The sequence below is a fragment of the Ceratotherium simum genome, chromosome 7, assembly GCF_057802395.1.
Source record: "Ceratotherium simum simum isolate JZ-2026a chromosome 7, ASM5780239v1, whole genome shotgun sequence".
Lineage (NCBI taxonomy): Eukaryota > Metazoa > Chordata > Mammalia > Perissodactyla > Rhinocerotidae > Ceratotherium > Ceratotherium simum.
The window spans coordinates 9814635-9831419 of NC_141906.1; the positions used below are offsets into that span (position 1 = coordinate 9814635).

Here is a 16785-nt window from a genome sequence, read left to right on the forward strand (position 1 = left end):
AGCAGAGACTGCTGGTGCTCACCCATAGCTGTATCCTTTGCCTTCTTCCCAAGCACACAGATATTCTGCTCTGTTGTTAAGTGTGGCTACGGACTGAGTTCTTCCCAACGCCATGAGAGCCACTGCAATATGTGCCACTTTCAGGTCTGGCCAATAAAAACCTCCCATGTGCGACCTCACACTCTTTCCCCATCTGCTGACAGAGTGGTGAGAATTCTGAGAACCAAGAAGAGGTCACAGCCACAAGATGGAAGGTGAGTGGGTTCCTGAATCACTGTGTGGATCACAACCCCCACTCACCACCAACTCTCAGTGAACGATGACATGAGTAATAAATAAGAATTTATGTTGGACCTACTGAAATTTGGAGCTTCCCTGTTACAGCAGCTGCCACTGTTTCCTTACCTTACACAAGCAGTTTCACATGCGTTAGCCATTTTACCCTACGGTTTTCCAATTTAGGAACTGAAGGGGAGAAGAAATTTGAAAATGTCATTACGTCTATTAACAAAAGAGGAAATGAGTAATAAGAAGTCACTCAGGTTGATTATCACAGGACAAGGTGTAACCCAGATGCCCTGGCAAATAAACATCTAGGTATATATGAGAAGATTAGGCAAAGGCAAAAAAAACAGACACTGAATTCAGTGTGGCTGAGTTGGAAGATGGCTGTATTTTAAGGACTAAGCTTTGAGCAATTTCAACAGAGCTGAGGGACTCTGCCCTAGGCATGTCTAACTTTACTCTAGAAAACAAACATAGCGGTATGCGCAAGGCTGAAATGAAGAAACACACCACGTGTCAGGGATAGGATGAGGCAGCCATGTGAAAGCAGGCAAGTGTGAACCACAACACATTCTACTGGCCAGTACTAGTTGAGCATTCTATCAATTAGCAATTGATTGCAATTAGCACTGCCCTCAAATTATGTTGATATTTGCACATTATTTGTAAATGTTTTTCGATTTATCCTTTGTTTCTTTAATAAAGATCTGAGTCAAGAGAAGCCTCTAAGGTAATACTAAGAAATATCTGGGCTAAGACCCAGCAACAGTACATGGCTTAAGCTCCTGACCACTTAGCTCTCATAGTACAAAGGTCACAAAGAGGGACTAGATACATTTAAGCTAACCTTGCCTTAAGAAATGGCACGCAACCAGGTACTATAGTTTTTCAGTTCTACGTGAAGTAAATACTCTTTGCACATATTCTGAGCTGATACTGGCATGTCAAGAATAGCTGGTGCCATTCTGTAATAGTACCGGTTGTTAAATACTTGTAATATTTTGCAAATAATTGCTCCCCCAAACAGATCACATCCCAGCACATAGCCTGGAGATTGACTATGACATGTTTCAATAATGTCACCTAAAGAAAGTCTCCTGGTCCATTGAGAATTGTTACTTAGGAGAGTAAGACAGTCTTATCTTGATTGTTCAAGAGAAAGTCAATGTTCAGTACCCTGTTTTAAAATAAAATTGACTGATATATGTTTATATGGCTCTGCTAATCTCATGAGTCATTTCAGATGTGACAATTACAGATAACAAACAACTATGTAACTTACCAAAGTGCAACCTCAAAATGCACTCAAAAGAATCAGCACTTGTCTAAGTGTCAGATTTCCACTCGCTCTGAGACGCCAGCTGGTTTAACGTGTTTCCCTTAAGCCCCTAGGGATATTGTTACTGTCTATTGGGCTGCAAACTTTAAAAGGTAAGCACTGACTTTGGTAAGTCATGGAAAATGCTTTAAGTACATCCAAGAGACTCTTCTTTGCCCAGTAGAAATGCATTTGAAGACGAAAGGAATATTAAAGGCCAGGACAAGACTATATCAAGTTAAACCAAAATAACACAACCGATATTGTATCTTGTGCCACACAAGCCCTCTTCCCTTGCCCCAGTCTTATTAATGCACCATTGCTGGTTTCAAGACTACAGTACAGCTTCTGTCTTGTGACAGCTTCTGTCTGATCAACATAAATGTCTCTTGATAACTTCTGTCTGATCAACATAAATGTCTCTTGACAACTTAGATGATACACTCAGTTTCATTTTCTAGTTTCAGTAACATTTTTCAAAGGAAGCATTATTGAAATTTTAAGCATAATAATCTTCCCTGGACCTAGAGACTCTTCTCCTAGAATTAAATCAGTATTATAAAATGCCATCCCCTCTATAACAAATATACCCACGTCTAAATTTAGTACCAGTGCTTGTTGGTAAGCATTTGTATGACAGTGAGTTTGCAAAAAGGTTTGAAGTTATTTTAGTACTACTTAATACTGCAGTTAATACTCAAATACTCTTGTTAACATCACTACCAATCTACCTTTACTAACAATAATAATAGTGCATCTAAAATAGGTGAGCATTTCTGGCAGTGGAGCATTGACGGTGGGAGAGTCTTTACCATACTGTCTTCTCCAGCCCTCAAGAGGGAATGGCAATGGAATGATTATTTTAAGTTTCCTTGTTTCTGTACCCAAGAAAGAGCTTTTCCCCTTATGAGGAGGAGAGTCTATTTGTCAAGTCTGATGAAGATTGGTTCATGTGTGCCAGAGACCATGGCTCCAGCATGAGACAAGCCATGTCTTCTCTCAGACTTCCTGCACTTGGGCAGAGTGAGATCCCCAGAACTTCCCATCTCTGTGCCATCAGCAGAGCCAAGATCTGACCAGGTCTCAGTATTCTGTCTTCCAGCTTCTCCCCCTACAATTGAGAGAGGATAAGAAGCAGGCCCTGAAGTGAGGCCTGATTATCCCAGAAAGCCCAAGACAAACCATGCAACACTATGATTCCCACACTGATGCACATCTATTTTCTACTGATTTGGACCTGTAGGAATGGGAAGGAAAATGGTGACACTCCAAATCTCCAACAGGCAGTGGTAGAGTAATATTCCATTTTTTATGGAACAAAATGATCTATGGTTGAAAGTTAAATGACCAATAGACAAATTGATTCCATGCTGTTTGGGGCCATATAGTGGAATACTGGCCTGAGTCTCATGAATGTTTCCCATTGGTCACCATGGAGCCAGAATACAGTACGAAAAGACAATATCCTACTCAACGGCACACGCCACACTGGGATGGGTGGGTGTCTGTGGAAGTCTCTTGGAACATGAAGGGAAGAGTTGTGTGTTTAGTAAGTTGTTATGTTTCCCTTGTTGCCTTGACTGGGCAGCATGTTAAGCACCTTCCAGCTCTAAACCTAGCCCATATTAGGATTGCTGAGTAAAGAAGTGAATGAGTCCAAGAAGGGGCCAAATAAAGAAGAATCTGAAATAGATGCAAAAAAATAGATGCAAAAAAGAAGCCACACTTGGGCTGCTTATTGTCTCTCAAATTAGGCTAAAGGATTTGATCATTTCTGGTATAATTATATCTGGTATCCATAGGACATTCAGTATCTATGGGGCATTCAGTACCTATACAAATGAAACATAAAATAGAATCAATGAATTTTCTATGTACAATAAATGATGTCTTTGAATCTAAATAGCAGGCCCATTGATGATTTTCTAAAACATTAAAATCGATATTACAAAAGCATTTATTTTACAGTTTTAATTTTTCTTTGATTTTCTGAATGGTGGTCTAAATTCAGTAGTAATTAATACATCAAGCTACGAGAGCAGAGTTGATTTGTGTCAGATGAACTAGCCAGTTCTCATTTTGCATCTCTATATATTTACTGAGCACCCAGGAAGCACAAGGTCTTATGACAGTGGGAAAGGCTGATATGTAAACAGCTAAGTGTAACAAGGCGTAATACATTGAATACTACAAGCAGAATTGAGAGGAGAAACTGTTTATTCTGACTGAGAGGATCAAGGTAAAATGGGATTTGAGCTGGATCATCACTTAAGAAGGATGAACGGGATTTCAATTGGAAGAGGAGAAGGATGGAAAGGAGAAGGATGGAAAGAGTCCTTCCCATATAATAAATGATCCCAAGGAGAGGGATCCCAATGATCGGCATGCGATCATCTGGCCTCGCCTGTTAGGAGAATGGTTAGTTAACTCTCAAGTGTGACTAGTAAGGTAATGGACAGAGATGATATTGTAAGAGATGAGGCTCAAAATATCCAGATGGGGCCACGCTGTCACAGGGTCTTGAGTGCCTTGCTAAAGAGTTTAAACTTTATTCAATAAGAAATAGCTTTTTTAGAAGAAAATTGTGTCATCATTCTGTAGCCTACTCCTCAGGTCTATACATAATTTAAGCATGGCATTATGATTCTGCGTATTCCTGACAAACATTTTCTTACTACTGTATGTTAAAATTTGTATCCCTGTGTTAAGAACACTTTCGATAACTCGTTGAACTTAACCGAAAGAGATCTTGACCCACATCACTCTTGTCTTTATGTTTATGATTTATGATCAAATCATCCAATAGTCCTAGAAAAATTTGAAAGTCACATCTCTTATAGTAATCTGACCTGGTCCAATTATTTCAGTAGGATCCTAAAAAAAATCTTAAACAGTACCAAAGGGATACCCTCCCACATCATCTTCTGTAGGTAGAGAATTTTAAGTGGCTCTAATTGCTGAAAGTGTAGTCCACAATTGCTAGGAAGATTCTTCCTATTGACCAAGTCTGATCCTGAGCTACCTGTAATCTACCTGCTTTCTGAATTTATAAATGCATCACTTGTAGGGTGGAGTTTCAAATCCTTCCTTGAAACGTTATGAAATTGCTTTATAACCAGAGGTGCTCTCTTAAAAATATACTTCCAATCCTTTATCTATTTATCAATATGAATTTGTTTTTACAAATGGGCCTGGCTCTAAAGGGGTCAAACCATCTTATAACGTCCATCCCTCTCGCCTCTCACCACTCTCTCCAAAATTTTGTCTGGACAGCTAAAGGCAGAATTTTAGATTGGGACCTTCCTGAATTCTTCCTCATTACGTTACCCCCATTTGAGAACCATGTCTAGAGTGCTGTAAGTACTTTTGCCAAAGGCTTTGCTATTCCTCTTCCTATTTGCTTCAAAATCTCCAAATATCATCTTCTCTGATTCACAGCCCAGCAGTTTACTATCAATTTTATTATCTTCAGTGATATCTTATTAAAACAAATTACCTGTCTTTTCTCCCTCTCTCTTCCTCCCATACTGCCTGTGACTCTCTGAAAGCATCTTCATGCATGTGAGATACCCATATTACTTATTTAATTCAGGATTTCATTTACATCTTTAGCATGAGCTGTCACGTTAATCTTTCTGTCTATATCAAACACTCTCTGGCCTTCTATTCCTGACTTTCTGTGTCTTTCTTGCACAATTTATCCAGCATCCCATCAAACAGAAATTTCTAGGAACAGTACTTCCGCATATGCACCTCAAGACAAACACACTCATTAATGAGTGACTTTCAAGCACTACAGGATTCTGAAGTGCCTTAGAATAAAGATTCACGTATGTTTCAGGAACTTCTACAATGAATTGCATTTTATTGTAATGATTTTCTTTGAAAATCGGTCATCCATTAGCAATGTAGACTCCACATTATAGTCAGTTTGCATCTCTACCCTTGGGAGCAGTGGTTTGCTCAGGCTGGGGGTAAGACTTGAAAGGCCTAAGTATCTCTGTGTCCCAGGCAGACTTTTGCTTTCTTGTAAAATCTTCTAGACACACAAGTGCATGTTCTACTAGAAAGGAGTCTTCATGTGTTCACCCATCAGGAAAATTTTGAGCACTATAACATGCTTAGCTCCGTGCTAAATGTTGCGTAAACAGAGACACATAGCCACGGCCTGCAGGAAACAGACAATTAAACGTCACCTGCAGCGTGGGGTCACAGGGACTGAGTAGTATTTGGAGGGTGCCTCTGGAGCACAGAGAGGGGTGTTCACCTAGCCTGAGATCAGGGAGGGCTTCTTGGACTTGAAAGGCAAGGAAAAACAAAACTACATTGGCATGAACCATAAAGTCATTAAGGAGCCCCCTTGCATGGTTTGAAAAGAAACACTGGGCAAGGGAAGATTAACTAATCTCTAGACAACAGAAGGACATTGAGGAGACACTAGGACTGTGACACCACCCATTGCCTCCTGAAATGCTGGAGGATTTTGAGCAAGGGCACTCTAGCTTTAGAATAGTCTAGAATGACTATTCCTACAGTGGAGATGGTTGCAGCAGGGGAACAGATCCTGAGACGATGAGCCAATAAAACCCCCAGCTGACTCCTTGGCTCTGATTTCTCACTTAATTAATTCTGAATTTTAAAAAATGGGTCCCTGAATATCTTTTAAGAAAGAAGGTGAAACTACAGACACAAACATTTGCCACTGCTAAATAGAAGTTGTTGGTGGAGTTGGGGGTGGGTGTTGGAGCTTCTTTTCCATTTTTCTGGTTTCCCTCAGAGCATTTCCCCTTGGCCTCTTGGCCGACCCCCTCATTCTTCCCTGGTTGTTGGTAAGGGGCAGGGAGGAAATTGGACATGCATAGGCCAGCTCTTCCCTTTCTTATGCTCTAGGGATCAGGAGGCCCACAGGAAAAACCCCTTCTGGACTGTTCCTCTTGCCCTGAAGTGTGCAGGAGCAGCCCTACGTGGCAAAGCTGTACCAGTTGCCCTGCTCCACCTGTGACTGGCTGCATAAGTTTGTCTAATTTGGGGGTTCAATATTACGAATACTATCATCACATACATAAGCCATGTTCTCTGGTATAACCTTTATCAGTATTCATATTGACATTTTGGTCTCCACTTGCTTGATTTCTTTATCTGTCTCTCAACTGGTTCCGAATGCAGATGGGGAAAACAAGGGTACCATTTTTAGGCTCTCCTCAAATCACAATAGGTATCATAATAAATTAATACACTGGTCCTCAAAAGATTGATCATCTCAGGTACCCTGATAAGGCCAAGTTTCTGAACCTACAAAACAGAGGATCTGGTCCTCAACCACATGGACAAACAAAAATCCAGCCTGTAATGAGAAAGAAAGATGAAGTCAATCTGCAGAGAAGCAGAAGGAGACGGAAGGAGAGAGCGCCATCAGCACTCTAGCCCCTGGAGCAATCTGTTCCTATGCCCCCGCCACCTTTTTGCCCTAACATTCTATGACACACCTGGAAAGCTCACTAATGCCAGTAGCACATCCAACCTCATGAGCATGCAACCAGTGCAGTTGCACAGGGCCCCGCACTCAGAAGGGCCCCACACTTGTGGTTTAATGCTCTTTGGTCACCATCTGGAAGCTCTTAATAATTTCATCTTTGGATTTGTGTTTTGTAAGTGAGGTCCAATGGGACAATGAAGCATGCAGTGGGGGTTTGGAGCCTTAGCCATCACATCTCCCACCGCCTCCCCACGTCCCCAGGATGGGTTCTCAGCTCTCCATTTCCCTGTCCCCTGTAGCCCTGGGTCCCTTACAGCCTCTCCTTCTCCAACCAGTGACAACTGCCTCCTTCCGTCCCCAGCAGGGTCCTAGCACAGACACAGCAAGGGTCAGGGTTGGGCACACAAGCTCTGGGTGTTTCTAGGTGGAGCATAGCAGCACCATCCCCTCTCCAAGCTAGTAGCATGTGAGTGCATTCCATCAGTGATCCAAGGAACTGGTGGGGAGACTACAGGCCCCTTGGATGGCCCATCTGCTGTAGAGGATGGGGGAGGTCCCAAGGGAAGGGGATGTACCTGGCTCAACTTCCCTGCCCCAGGCCAGGTGACAGTACATCAGTCAGGGCAGAGGGGAGACCTCAGGTCAGTGGGTCATAGGCATGATAGGCTTGAAGCTTTTCTGAGGAGTCTGCACTCACCCCAAGAGTAACCCCAAGGCAAAGAGAGCAACATTAAATAGCAAATGAAAAATACCATGACAGGTTAAGAGAGAGACTACAGAAGAAAGGTAAAATTTCTTTATATTTTAGTGCCTTTAAACAACAGATTTTTCCTACTTTTTTTTTTTCCCTGAGGAAGATTAGCCCCGAGCTAACATCTGTGCCAATCTTCCTCTTTTTTGTATGTGGGTCACTGCCACAGCATGGTTGACAAGCGGCATAGGTCTGCACCAGGGACCTGAACCCATGAATCTTGGCTGCTGAAGCGGAATACACTGAACTTAACCACTATGCCACCAACTTGGCCCCCAATTTTTCCTACTTTCTGAACAGGATCCCACACTTTCATTTTACTCTGGGCTCTGCAAATTACATAGCCAGTCTTGCCGGTAGATTTCTCCTACTTGCAACCAAAGGAGTCCCACCTAACACATAACATGCCTTTCCACGGCTCTATATTTTAAGTAATTCCTTATAAGCCTCTTTGACATGAGATAACACCCGTCTGTAAATTATTCCATTGGGTTAGAAGCATTTTTTCAAATCTTTCTCCCACACTAAATGGTGAAAACTCCAAAAGCCTCATCTTGCCTTTTGCTCTTTTGGTGCCTGGAACTGTGCTCCAGACACAGAATTCACACTCACTGTATGTTTATGAAATCAATGTCAATATTATTAGTCATTAAAATAAGAATAGTTTCAAGGAGCATCACATCTTACCCAGCCGTAACGACAGACAACAGAGGAGGCTTAGTCTATCAGCTATTTATGGACAGCTGCCTAGGGAAAGCCCACCTTCGGCTCCAGGTTAACGGAGACTGGGAAAGCAGACAGGAACACTTCTGAGATAACCCCAGCCCTCAGGTCAGGCTGTGCAAATCTGATTTGAAACAGCTTACTAATGCTTTCTCCACTTAATCCCAAATGCCAAAATATTTAGCAACAGATGTTACATAGTTTCATAAGTACATTAACCTGGTTATTAAAAATACAAGCAAATTTTTTAAAATTATAGATTGTCATTGCACTGTCTCTCCCCTTTCTGTTTTCTCTACAGTCTCTAGTTAGAATATAGATATGTTCTATATATATAGAACATATCTATTTTATATACATATATAAAATAGATAGTTAAATGATGAACAGAGAGAAAGAGGAAAAGGAAAGAGAAAGAGAAGAAAAAGGAAGAAAGGAAAAAAAGGAAGTAGAGGGAGGAAAGAAACGAAAAGCAGTCACAGTAACTGGGTTAAACCAGAACCAACGACGTCTGATTCAAGATTTACCTGTGAAATAGAATAATGCTATCGACTTCCCGGGGTTATTCTGGAAACTAGAGATAACATATGTGAACATACCAGCAAGGTGTCTTGCATATACTCAGTGACTGCTGTTGAAGCAGAATGGGTATTTTCCAACCACGTGAGAAGAAAAACCTCCTTACATGGGCATCAGCCAGCAGGAAAGCCCATCTGAGAGAATTCACACCAATTAGTATTGTTTCAGAAACCGCTGCCTTGTGTTTTGCTTGTTAACAGGAGTGTTAACAGTGTTTATTCCTACTGAGATGTAGTCAATTCCATGAACAATACCATGTCTAGAAAAGCTTTTATACATTAAAAACAAAAACAGAATTAGTTCAGATTGTCTGGTTATCCTTGTCAAACTACCTCTGTAAATGTTCCGTTACAGGTGGAAAAGCCAACTATAAAGTGTACGCCCTGACGCTGAGACACGGATTTGTGTCCTTCAGTCAGAGGGCTGAGGTTCAAGCCAGTTCGTGAACTGCCACCTTCCTCCTTCATCATTGTACCACTAATTACACTCTCTTCACTTTTTATAGCATTTGATAGTTTAAAACATATCAATATACATTCCTTTAATAATACTTTGCAATAACGTTGGGTAAACACAGATGGTGATATTAACCCAATTTTAATATGTAAAAACATAGAAGTTACAACTCACCAGCGATGCAATCAGGTCTAAACCCCAACTCTCCAAACTTTGTCCAATTCTTCAACTACACTGCACTGCCTCCCCATGCAACCTTTATAAAACACAGGATTCTCCCTGTCTTACTGAGGTCAACACGATTGACCACGAGAATCGCTTTAAGAAAATTATTTTCCCTAATTCATAACTTTCAAGGGAAGATGTATTTTCAGAGTCTGTGGACACAAGGAAAATTATTTGAAGTCATATTTTTCACAGTTGGACTTTCAAATTCCACAAAGGTGAAGCCTCCACTTATCACAATGGCATGAGAGGGCTTGGCAAACATGCTCACTGAACTAGTGCAATCAATATTATTTTATGAGGTAACATAATTCTGAAAAAACGCATTAAAATCAAATCCCTACATTGCTCCTCAGATTTACAGCATTAGCATGCAGGTGCCAGCAGTGGACTTGATAATCCATGGAATTGTGTTAATAGTTACGGTTTTTTGTTTTGGTTTGGCAATATTTTCAGCCTTCTTTTGAAAGCTGAGCACTAGTTTCTTTATTTGCCTTGTGAAACTTTAAAAAAAAACTACACAAATATAATGTGTATAAATTCCCATGGTAAGAGATGCAAACAATATTAAATCCATAGCAACAGGTAAATGTTCTTTTTCACACACACCCCCATGGGTAATACGGTGAACGGCTTGCATGTTTCCAATCTATGCATTTACATAAATATGTGTACAGACATTTGTAAATAATAAATTAGATATGTGATGATGCTGTATGTACTGTCTTGTAACTTGATTTTATTTATTTTTCTTTCTTTTTTTTCCTCAAAAATATATCTTGGAGATGGTTCAGGGTGTATGTGTGTGCATGCATGTGCACGTGTGTGTGCATACGTACCCTCAGAGCTTCAAACCACTGTATTCTAGTCCATGAAATGATACACCAAATAAATTAAATCATTTCATTACTGATGGATATTTTGGTTGTTTCTGGTTTTTGATGAATATCAAAATGCAGCAAATGTAGCAAATGCAGCAAAAACGTCACTATATGTGCATTTTTCCCCCTCAAGAGCATGTGCTTTTCTAGAACACATTTCAAGAGGTAAAACTAATGGAATCAAGAGATTCCAATCTCTGTATTATGCTTCACATTTACTTTAAATGTTGACAGATTTTGTCAATTGCCATTAAAAACTTTCACCATTGTACACTCTCAGGCATGTACGAGGCTATCTGTTCACCCCAACCTCACCAACACAGAATAAAAGCAATCTTTTAAAATTCTCCCCTAATCTAATGCACGACTATGGTGACTCAGCTATTGTACATTATTTCTCTCTCGTCAGCAGCAGGTCGTCTCTGCAGGGGGTACTGATAATGTGCTGTGTGTCCTTGGGCAAGTTGCTTAAGTTTCTGTGTCTCAGTTTTGTCACCTCTAAAATGGGGATGATAATAATACCTAACCAAAAGCGTTATTACCTAGTGTTTTTGTACCTTTTGCCTCTTTTTCAATGTGATGTGTCTCTTTCCTCTTTGGCTGATTCAGTCAGTTCACACATATTGAACGAGTGTCTACAATGCGTCAGGCACCATTCTCATTGCCGGGGACACAGCAGGGTTACATCCCAATGGGGAGGCAGACAACACAGAAACAAACACAGAAATGTATAATGTTCTATCAGGTTGTGCTAGGGAAGAAACAATACAGCAGGGGAATGGGCTAACAGGTAATAGGGGTGCTATTTTAGAAGGAGCGGTAAAAGACAGTTTCTGTAATGAGGGGACACTTGAGTAGATACCTGAAGGAAATGAGCAACGAGGCTGAGGGTACAATAAGCACAAAGCCCTGAAACAGGGATGCGGTTGACACGTTCGAGGGATAGCGAGGAACAATGTGTTGGTGCAGAGGGAGCGAGAGAGAGAGAAACAGAAACAAGAGATGCCAGCGGAGAGGAGCCAGGGACCGGATTCTGAATGCCCTCATAAACCAAAAGGAGGAATTCGAATTTTATTCTAATGCAGATGAAAGGCAGGGAATTGGCCTCTGAATTGCTGAACTGCTCCAAACACAGCGAGAGGCTGAAATTTTAAGCTTCCTACCCAAGCAGCTATCTCGAGTGTGGCCATGAGCACTGCCCACCTGCCCTCTGAGCAGAGCTCACCGGGAATAAAGGCCCACATCAGCAATCAGGGCATCCTTCACATGCAGGCCAAGAGGCGAAGCTGAACAGAGCCATCACACGGTGGAATCGTGCCTTTGACCCACTCCCACCTTTTTCATTCAACCCAAAAGGTAGACTCAAAGCATTTTTCTTCTTTCTGATGCCCAGTGTCCCCGCTAGCTGATAGAACAGGAACAGGAACCCTGGTCATGTGCAAAGGGTCTGCCACAGGGGCACCAAGCGCCCAGGCAGGGTGGCAGCTCACAGCCCACCCCTAAGGCAGCAAGCCTACCTCTGCAGCTGGTCCCGTTCCCCACGTAGCCCGGTTTGCAGGTGCAGCTGTGTCCCTGGACAGTGTTGGTGCAGATGGCATTCTCATCACAGCTGTGCTGCTCGCTGCCACATTCGTCATGCTCTGTTTGCAGGGTGAGAAAGAGAGACACCTTTTCTTAGGTTGGAATCACTGGTGTTGGAAAAATTAGCTGGAACTCACCAACTAAGAGAAGTGACTACCATGTACTGGACCTTCCTATGCGCCTGGCAGTGTCTCTGCCTGATGTGGTGGAAATCTCAACAACTCTAAAAGATGGATGTTATTATCTCCACTTTGCAAGTAAAGAAACTGAGTGTCAGAGAAGACCAGCGACTTATGCAACTCACATGACTGGTGAGTGCTGCTCTAAGGTCATTGCTTCTTTCATGTTCTGCAAAGGTTTCTGCAGAGGTTCCAAGGCAGTGGTTCTCAACAAGGGGCAGTTTTACATCCCCTCCCCTGGAAACGTTTGACAATGTCTAATGATATTTTTGGTTATCATGATTTGGGATAGAGGATGCTACCAGAACCTAGCAGATAGAGGTCAGGGATGCTGCTAAGCATCTTACAATGCCCAAGAAAGCCCATCACCACAAAGAATTAACCAGTGCAAAATGTCAACAGTGCCAAGGTTGGGAAACTTTCCTCTAAGGTTAAAAAAAGAAAAAGAAGGGGCTGGCCCCGTGGCGTAGCAGTTAAGTGCGCGCGTTCCGCTGCTGGGTTCAGATCCCAGGAGCACACTGAGGCACCGCTTGTTAAGCCATGCTGTGGCAGCATCCCACATAAAGTGGAGGAAGATGGGCATGGATGTTAGCTCAGGGCTGATCTTCCTCACAAAAACATAAATAAATAAATGTTTAATAAAAGAAAAAGAAACAAACCCACATGAGAGATTCCATGGCCTCTTTAGAACAAAGAGCATAAAACTGAAGAGGAAGGCCCAGCTAATATAGCCTGGCAAAGGAGCACCTACCCACAAGTACTGTCAGAGGAGTTCCACCGGTCATAGAGAATGCTGATGAGCATGGGGTTGTGCTCTGAGTAGCAAAGGGATTTACTATCAGGACTGTGTTTAAGGGCCTTCAGCAGTTTGGCTCAAATTTTCCATATAGGTAATTTTCATAGAGCTCAGAATTTAACCTCTGGGTTGATGCCTGATGTGTAGTAATACGGTTATATATATTCAAATAGCTGTGCATCCTTAATCCACAAGGTTTGGGGAGAAATACACCTAACACTACAAAACGGACTGAATTATTCCAAGTTTGAGACCAAGATTTCACAGATAACTATACTTTGCTCTCATAATCAGGAAGTTTAAATAGTCGTCAAAATGACCACTCTGTAAATAAACAATATAGGAAAGTTCACACCCTTTATTCCCTTCAACATCTGCTAGCATAACTTCTTAGAAATTTTAAAAAGAAAAACCAAGTAGGATTATTTAAGTCATAAAAGGTTATAAAACAAGAGTTGAAATCCCAGCTAGAAACCCCAAATAAATAACACTAATTGAACAAAGCTAAAACTTCAATATAGTTTGTTAAGTGAGCTGTTAGATCAATGTATCAATCAATTGAAATATCACCTCTCCATTAATTTTTATTCTTAATTTCCTAACAGGGATCAGTAATAAGAAAGGTTAAATTCTACAAAGTAGAGCTGTTTTAATCACCAACATGCAATTAAAGCAAAGCACACACACGCATAGGACTCTTGATTTAACACCTTGGATGTTTCCAAGGAAAGTTTTTCTTTAGGCCTTAAGATAAACTCAAACCGTCAAAGAGAAATGTGCATAGGTTAGCAAGCAGTGAGAAGGGAAGAGAAGATTTACGGGGACACACTTCTAGTCTGTGCTAAAGTCATCTCCAGCACACTCCAGAAACAGTATAACCCCACGGACGTCTGATCAAATTCACAGACATATCAAGCACCCAGTATGTGCAGGTGCAATACAGGTGATGTTAGACACACACACACACACAAAATAACAGACTTCAAGAGTTTTCAGTCTCCTCATTTAAATTCATTTCATAAACAATCACTAGGATCTGTACTGGGAATACAAACATGAGTAGATATGGTCTCTGCTCGCATGAACCCTGTAAGAGGGGCGACCAGACATAAATTTGTAACTAACTGGAACACAAGGAAGAAGGGATAAGAGTTACAAGCATATGACTTTACATCTTATCCTATAAACAGAACATATTTTAGACTGAAAGGGGGTTCTGCGAATAATTACACTGGGATAACAGGCATAACTCAGAACGACGCAGGCAAACCGGCACGTGTAGTCACACTGGTAAGACGAATAAAGATAAACTGGAATGAAAGTTCATTGGAGGAAAGAAGTTCCTTCCAATAGAGAGAAAAGTCTTCTTGCAAGAGGTAGCATTTGAACTAGTCTTTTAAAAATGGTCATGGTTTTCTCAGCCAGAATTGCCCACAAAGGGCACTCCAGGCAAAAGGACAGTGTAGAGAAAGGAATGGTTTTATGCAACATTCCAGAAGTTTGGCCCATTCTTACCTACCTGGTCTTTTCTCCCCCAGCTTTATTAAGGTATAATTGACAACAACAACAACAAAAATCTAAGATATTTAAAGTGTACAGTGTGATGACTATGAAAGGATTGTCTGCATTGAGTTAATTAACACATCCAACCTACCTGGTCTCATCTCTCAATATTCTTGAAGCAAACCCTCTCCTCTGATGAGGTGGCCCCATAACTGTCCCTCAAATTGAGAAGTTCATTCTTACCTCTCTACTTTGTCATGTTTCCCTGACTCAAAATACTCTCTCCAAATATAGTTGGAATATCTATGTCCCTGCCTGGCTTCAAACACCACTTCATACCCATACTCTTGTCATGAAGCCTTCCACACTCGCTCTCTACACCACATCAACTTCACCATCTTGGAACTTTTATTAAATGTAATATCTTTATCTCTTTGGATGCAATCATATCAGAATATATGGTGATGATACTTGCAACTTGATATAATCATATTATTAATAATAAAAGTGATTTTTAATCATTAATGCTTTGTTAACTAGTTAACTTTGAAGAGAGGAAATGTAGTATATTTTCTACAACTTCCACTTTACCTAGTTCTACTTCACGTAATGGTACTGAGCTAGACAGTCCCAAGCATTGAGCTAAATATTGTACATATGTTGTATCTTTAATTCTCCCAACAATTATATAAAATAAGTTTGCTCATTTTACAACGAAGGAACTGAGACAAAAAGACATTAAATAACCTGCCTAAGATCATGAAACTAGTAAGTGGGAGGGCTCTGATTGTGACACTGGGGGTGACCACCATATCACTGAGCTAAGCCAAGACATATGGAAGTGATTCCACATTGCCATAAATGAAGGCACTTTTTCTATACTGGCCCCAAATTCCCACTGATGATCTGGCCTACCCCCAAAGGACGAAGACTGCAAAGCTTCCGTACTTCATGAGCTTTAGTCATGCCCAAGTCTTCAAAGTAAACAGTACCTTCAAAACTATGTTTGATAGAGACGGCCATAGAAGAAATGGCCTCCTTCTAAAAATATCAAATCCCCTTCCAGCTGCTGGAGATGCTGCAAAAGGTCTCAGACAAGCACTTGTGAGAGATGGCACGGCATAAAGGTTAGGAGCACAGACTCCAGAGCCACACAGCCGGCATTAGATGGCCCTGGGTTTGCCATGTACTAGCTGTGTGAACTGGAGTAAGTTACTCAGCCAATCTGTGTCTTAGTTGCCTAACATGTAAAATGTGGGTAATCATAGAACCTATCTCCTGGGGTTGTCAGGAGCATTAAACTAGTTAATATAGGTAAAGTGCTTATTATAGCACATTGCAACCAGTAAGTGCTCATAAGTGTAAGCTATTGTATTATCTTTGTTGCTGCTACTATTACCATTAGAAGGACCACTACTATGATTACCACTACTACTGTGATTACTTGTGAGCAGACTTAATTGCTGGATGGTGGTGAAAATTGGTTAAGAAAACTTTCTCTTTCTTTTAAAGGCTGGTAGTTCAGGCAGAAAGGCCATGAACAGATAGACATTTGAAGACAATTAAATTAGAATACCTCTTTAGTTGGCTCTTTGAAGAGCCAACAAAATATTTGCTTAGATTCAATTATGGTACCTAAGAAACAAGACCATGAATGGGGAAGGGGATGGAAGTACATTTAGGATTGTTGATATATGACCAGAGTTTGATTATAGTATCTTTAGGGTATGAAACCTCTCAGGACAAAGAATAATGCTTATGGCAGCAAGCTGTTTTCCTACTGATGATAGTAATTATTATTATGCTGGCTAATATTTATTGAGCACTTATTAAGCACTGTCATTATCACATCGCTCCTTTCTCATTCCTCTTCTTTTCTCTTCTATGGAATGGCTCATAAGGACTCTAATCCACCTCCATAATATTGTAATCAATAGCTATTATCGATTAACACATTGTTTTCCTTAGTGAACTAGTCAGGACTCACACAATCTCCTGAAACAGTCACTTCAGCTGTGGCTGCAAATGCCCC

At 41.0% G+C, this 16785-nt stretch overlaps 1 protein-coding gene across 3 annotated transcripts in view; it reads right to left on the bottom strand.

The window, feature by feature from the left end:
* NELL1 (neural EGFL like 1) overlaps nucleotides 1-16785 on the bottom strand; it is a 746684-nt gene that overhangs the window by 277844 nt on the left and 452055 nt on the right. For all 3 annotated transcript variants that reach the window (XM_004418527.3, XM_087433086.1, XM_004418526.3), the window contains exon 14: nucleotides 12212-12334. In XM_004418527.3, the coding sequence (XP_004418584.1) occupies nucleotides 12212-12334 (123 nt within the window). The remainder of the gene's footprint in view (nucleotides 1-12211; nucleotides 12335-16785) is intronic.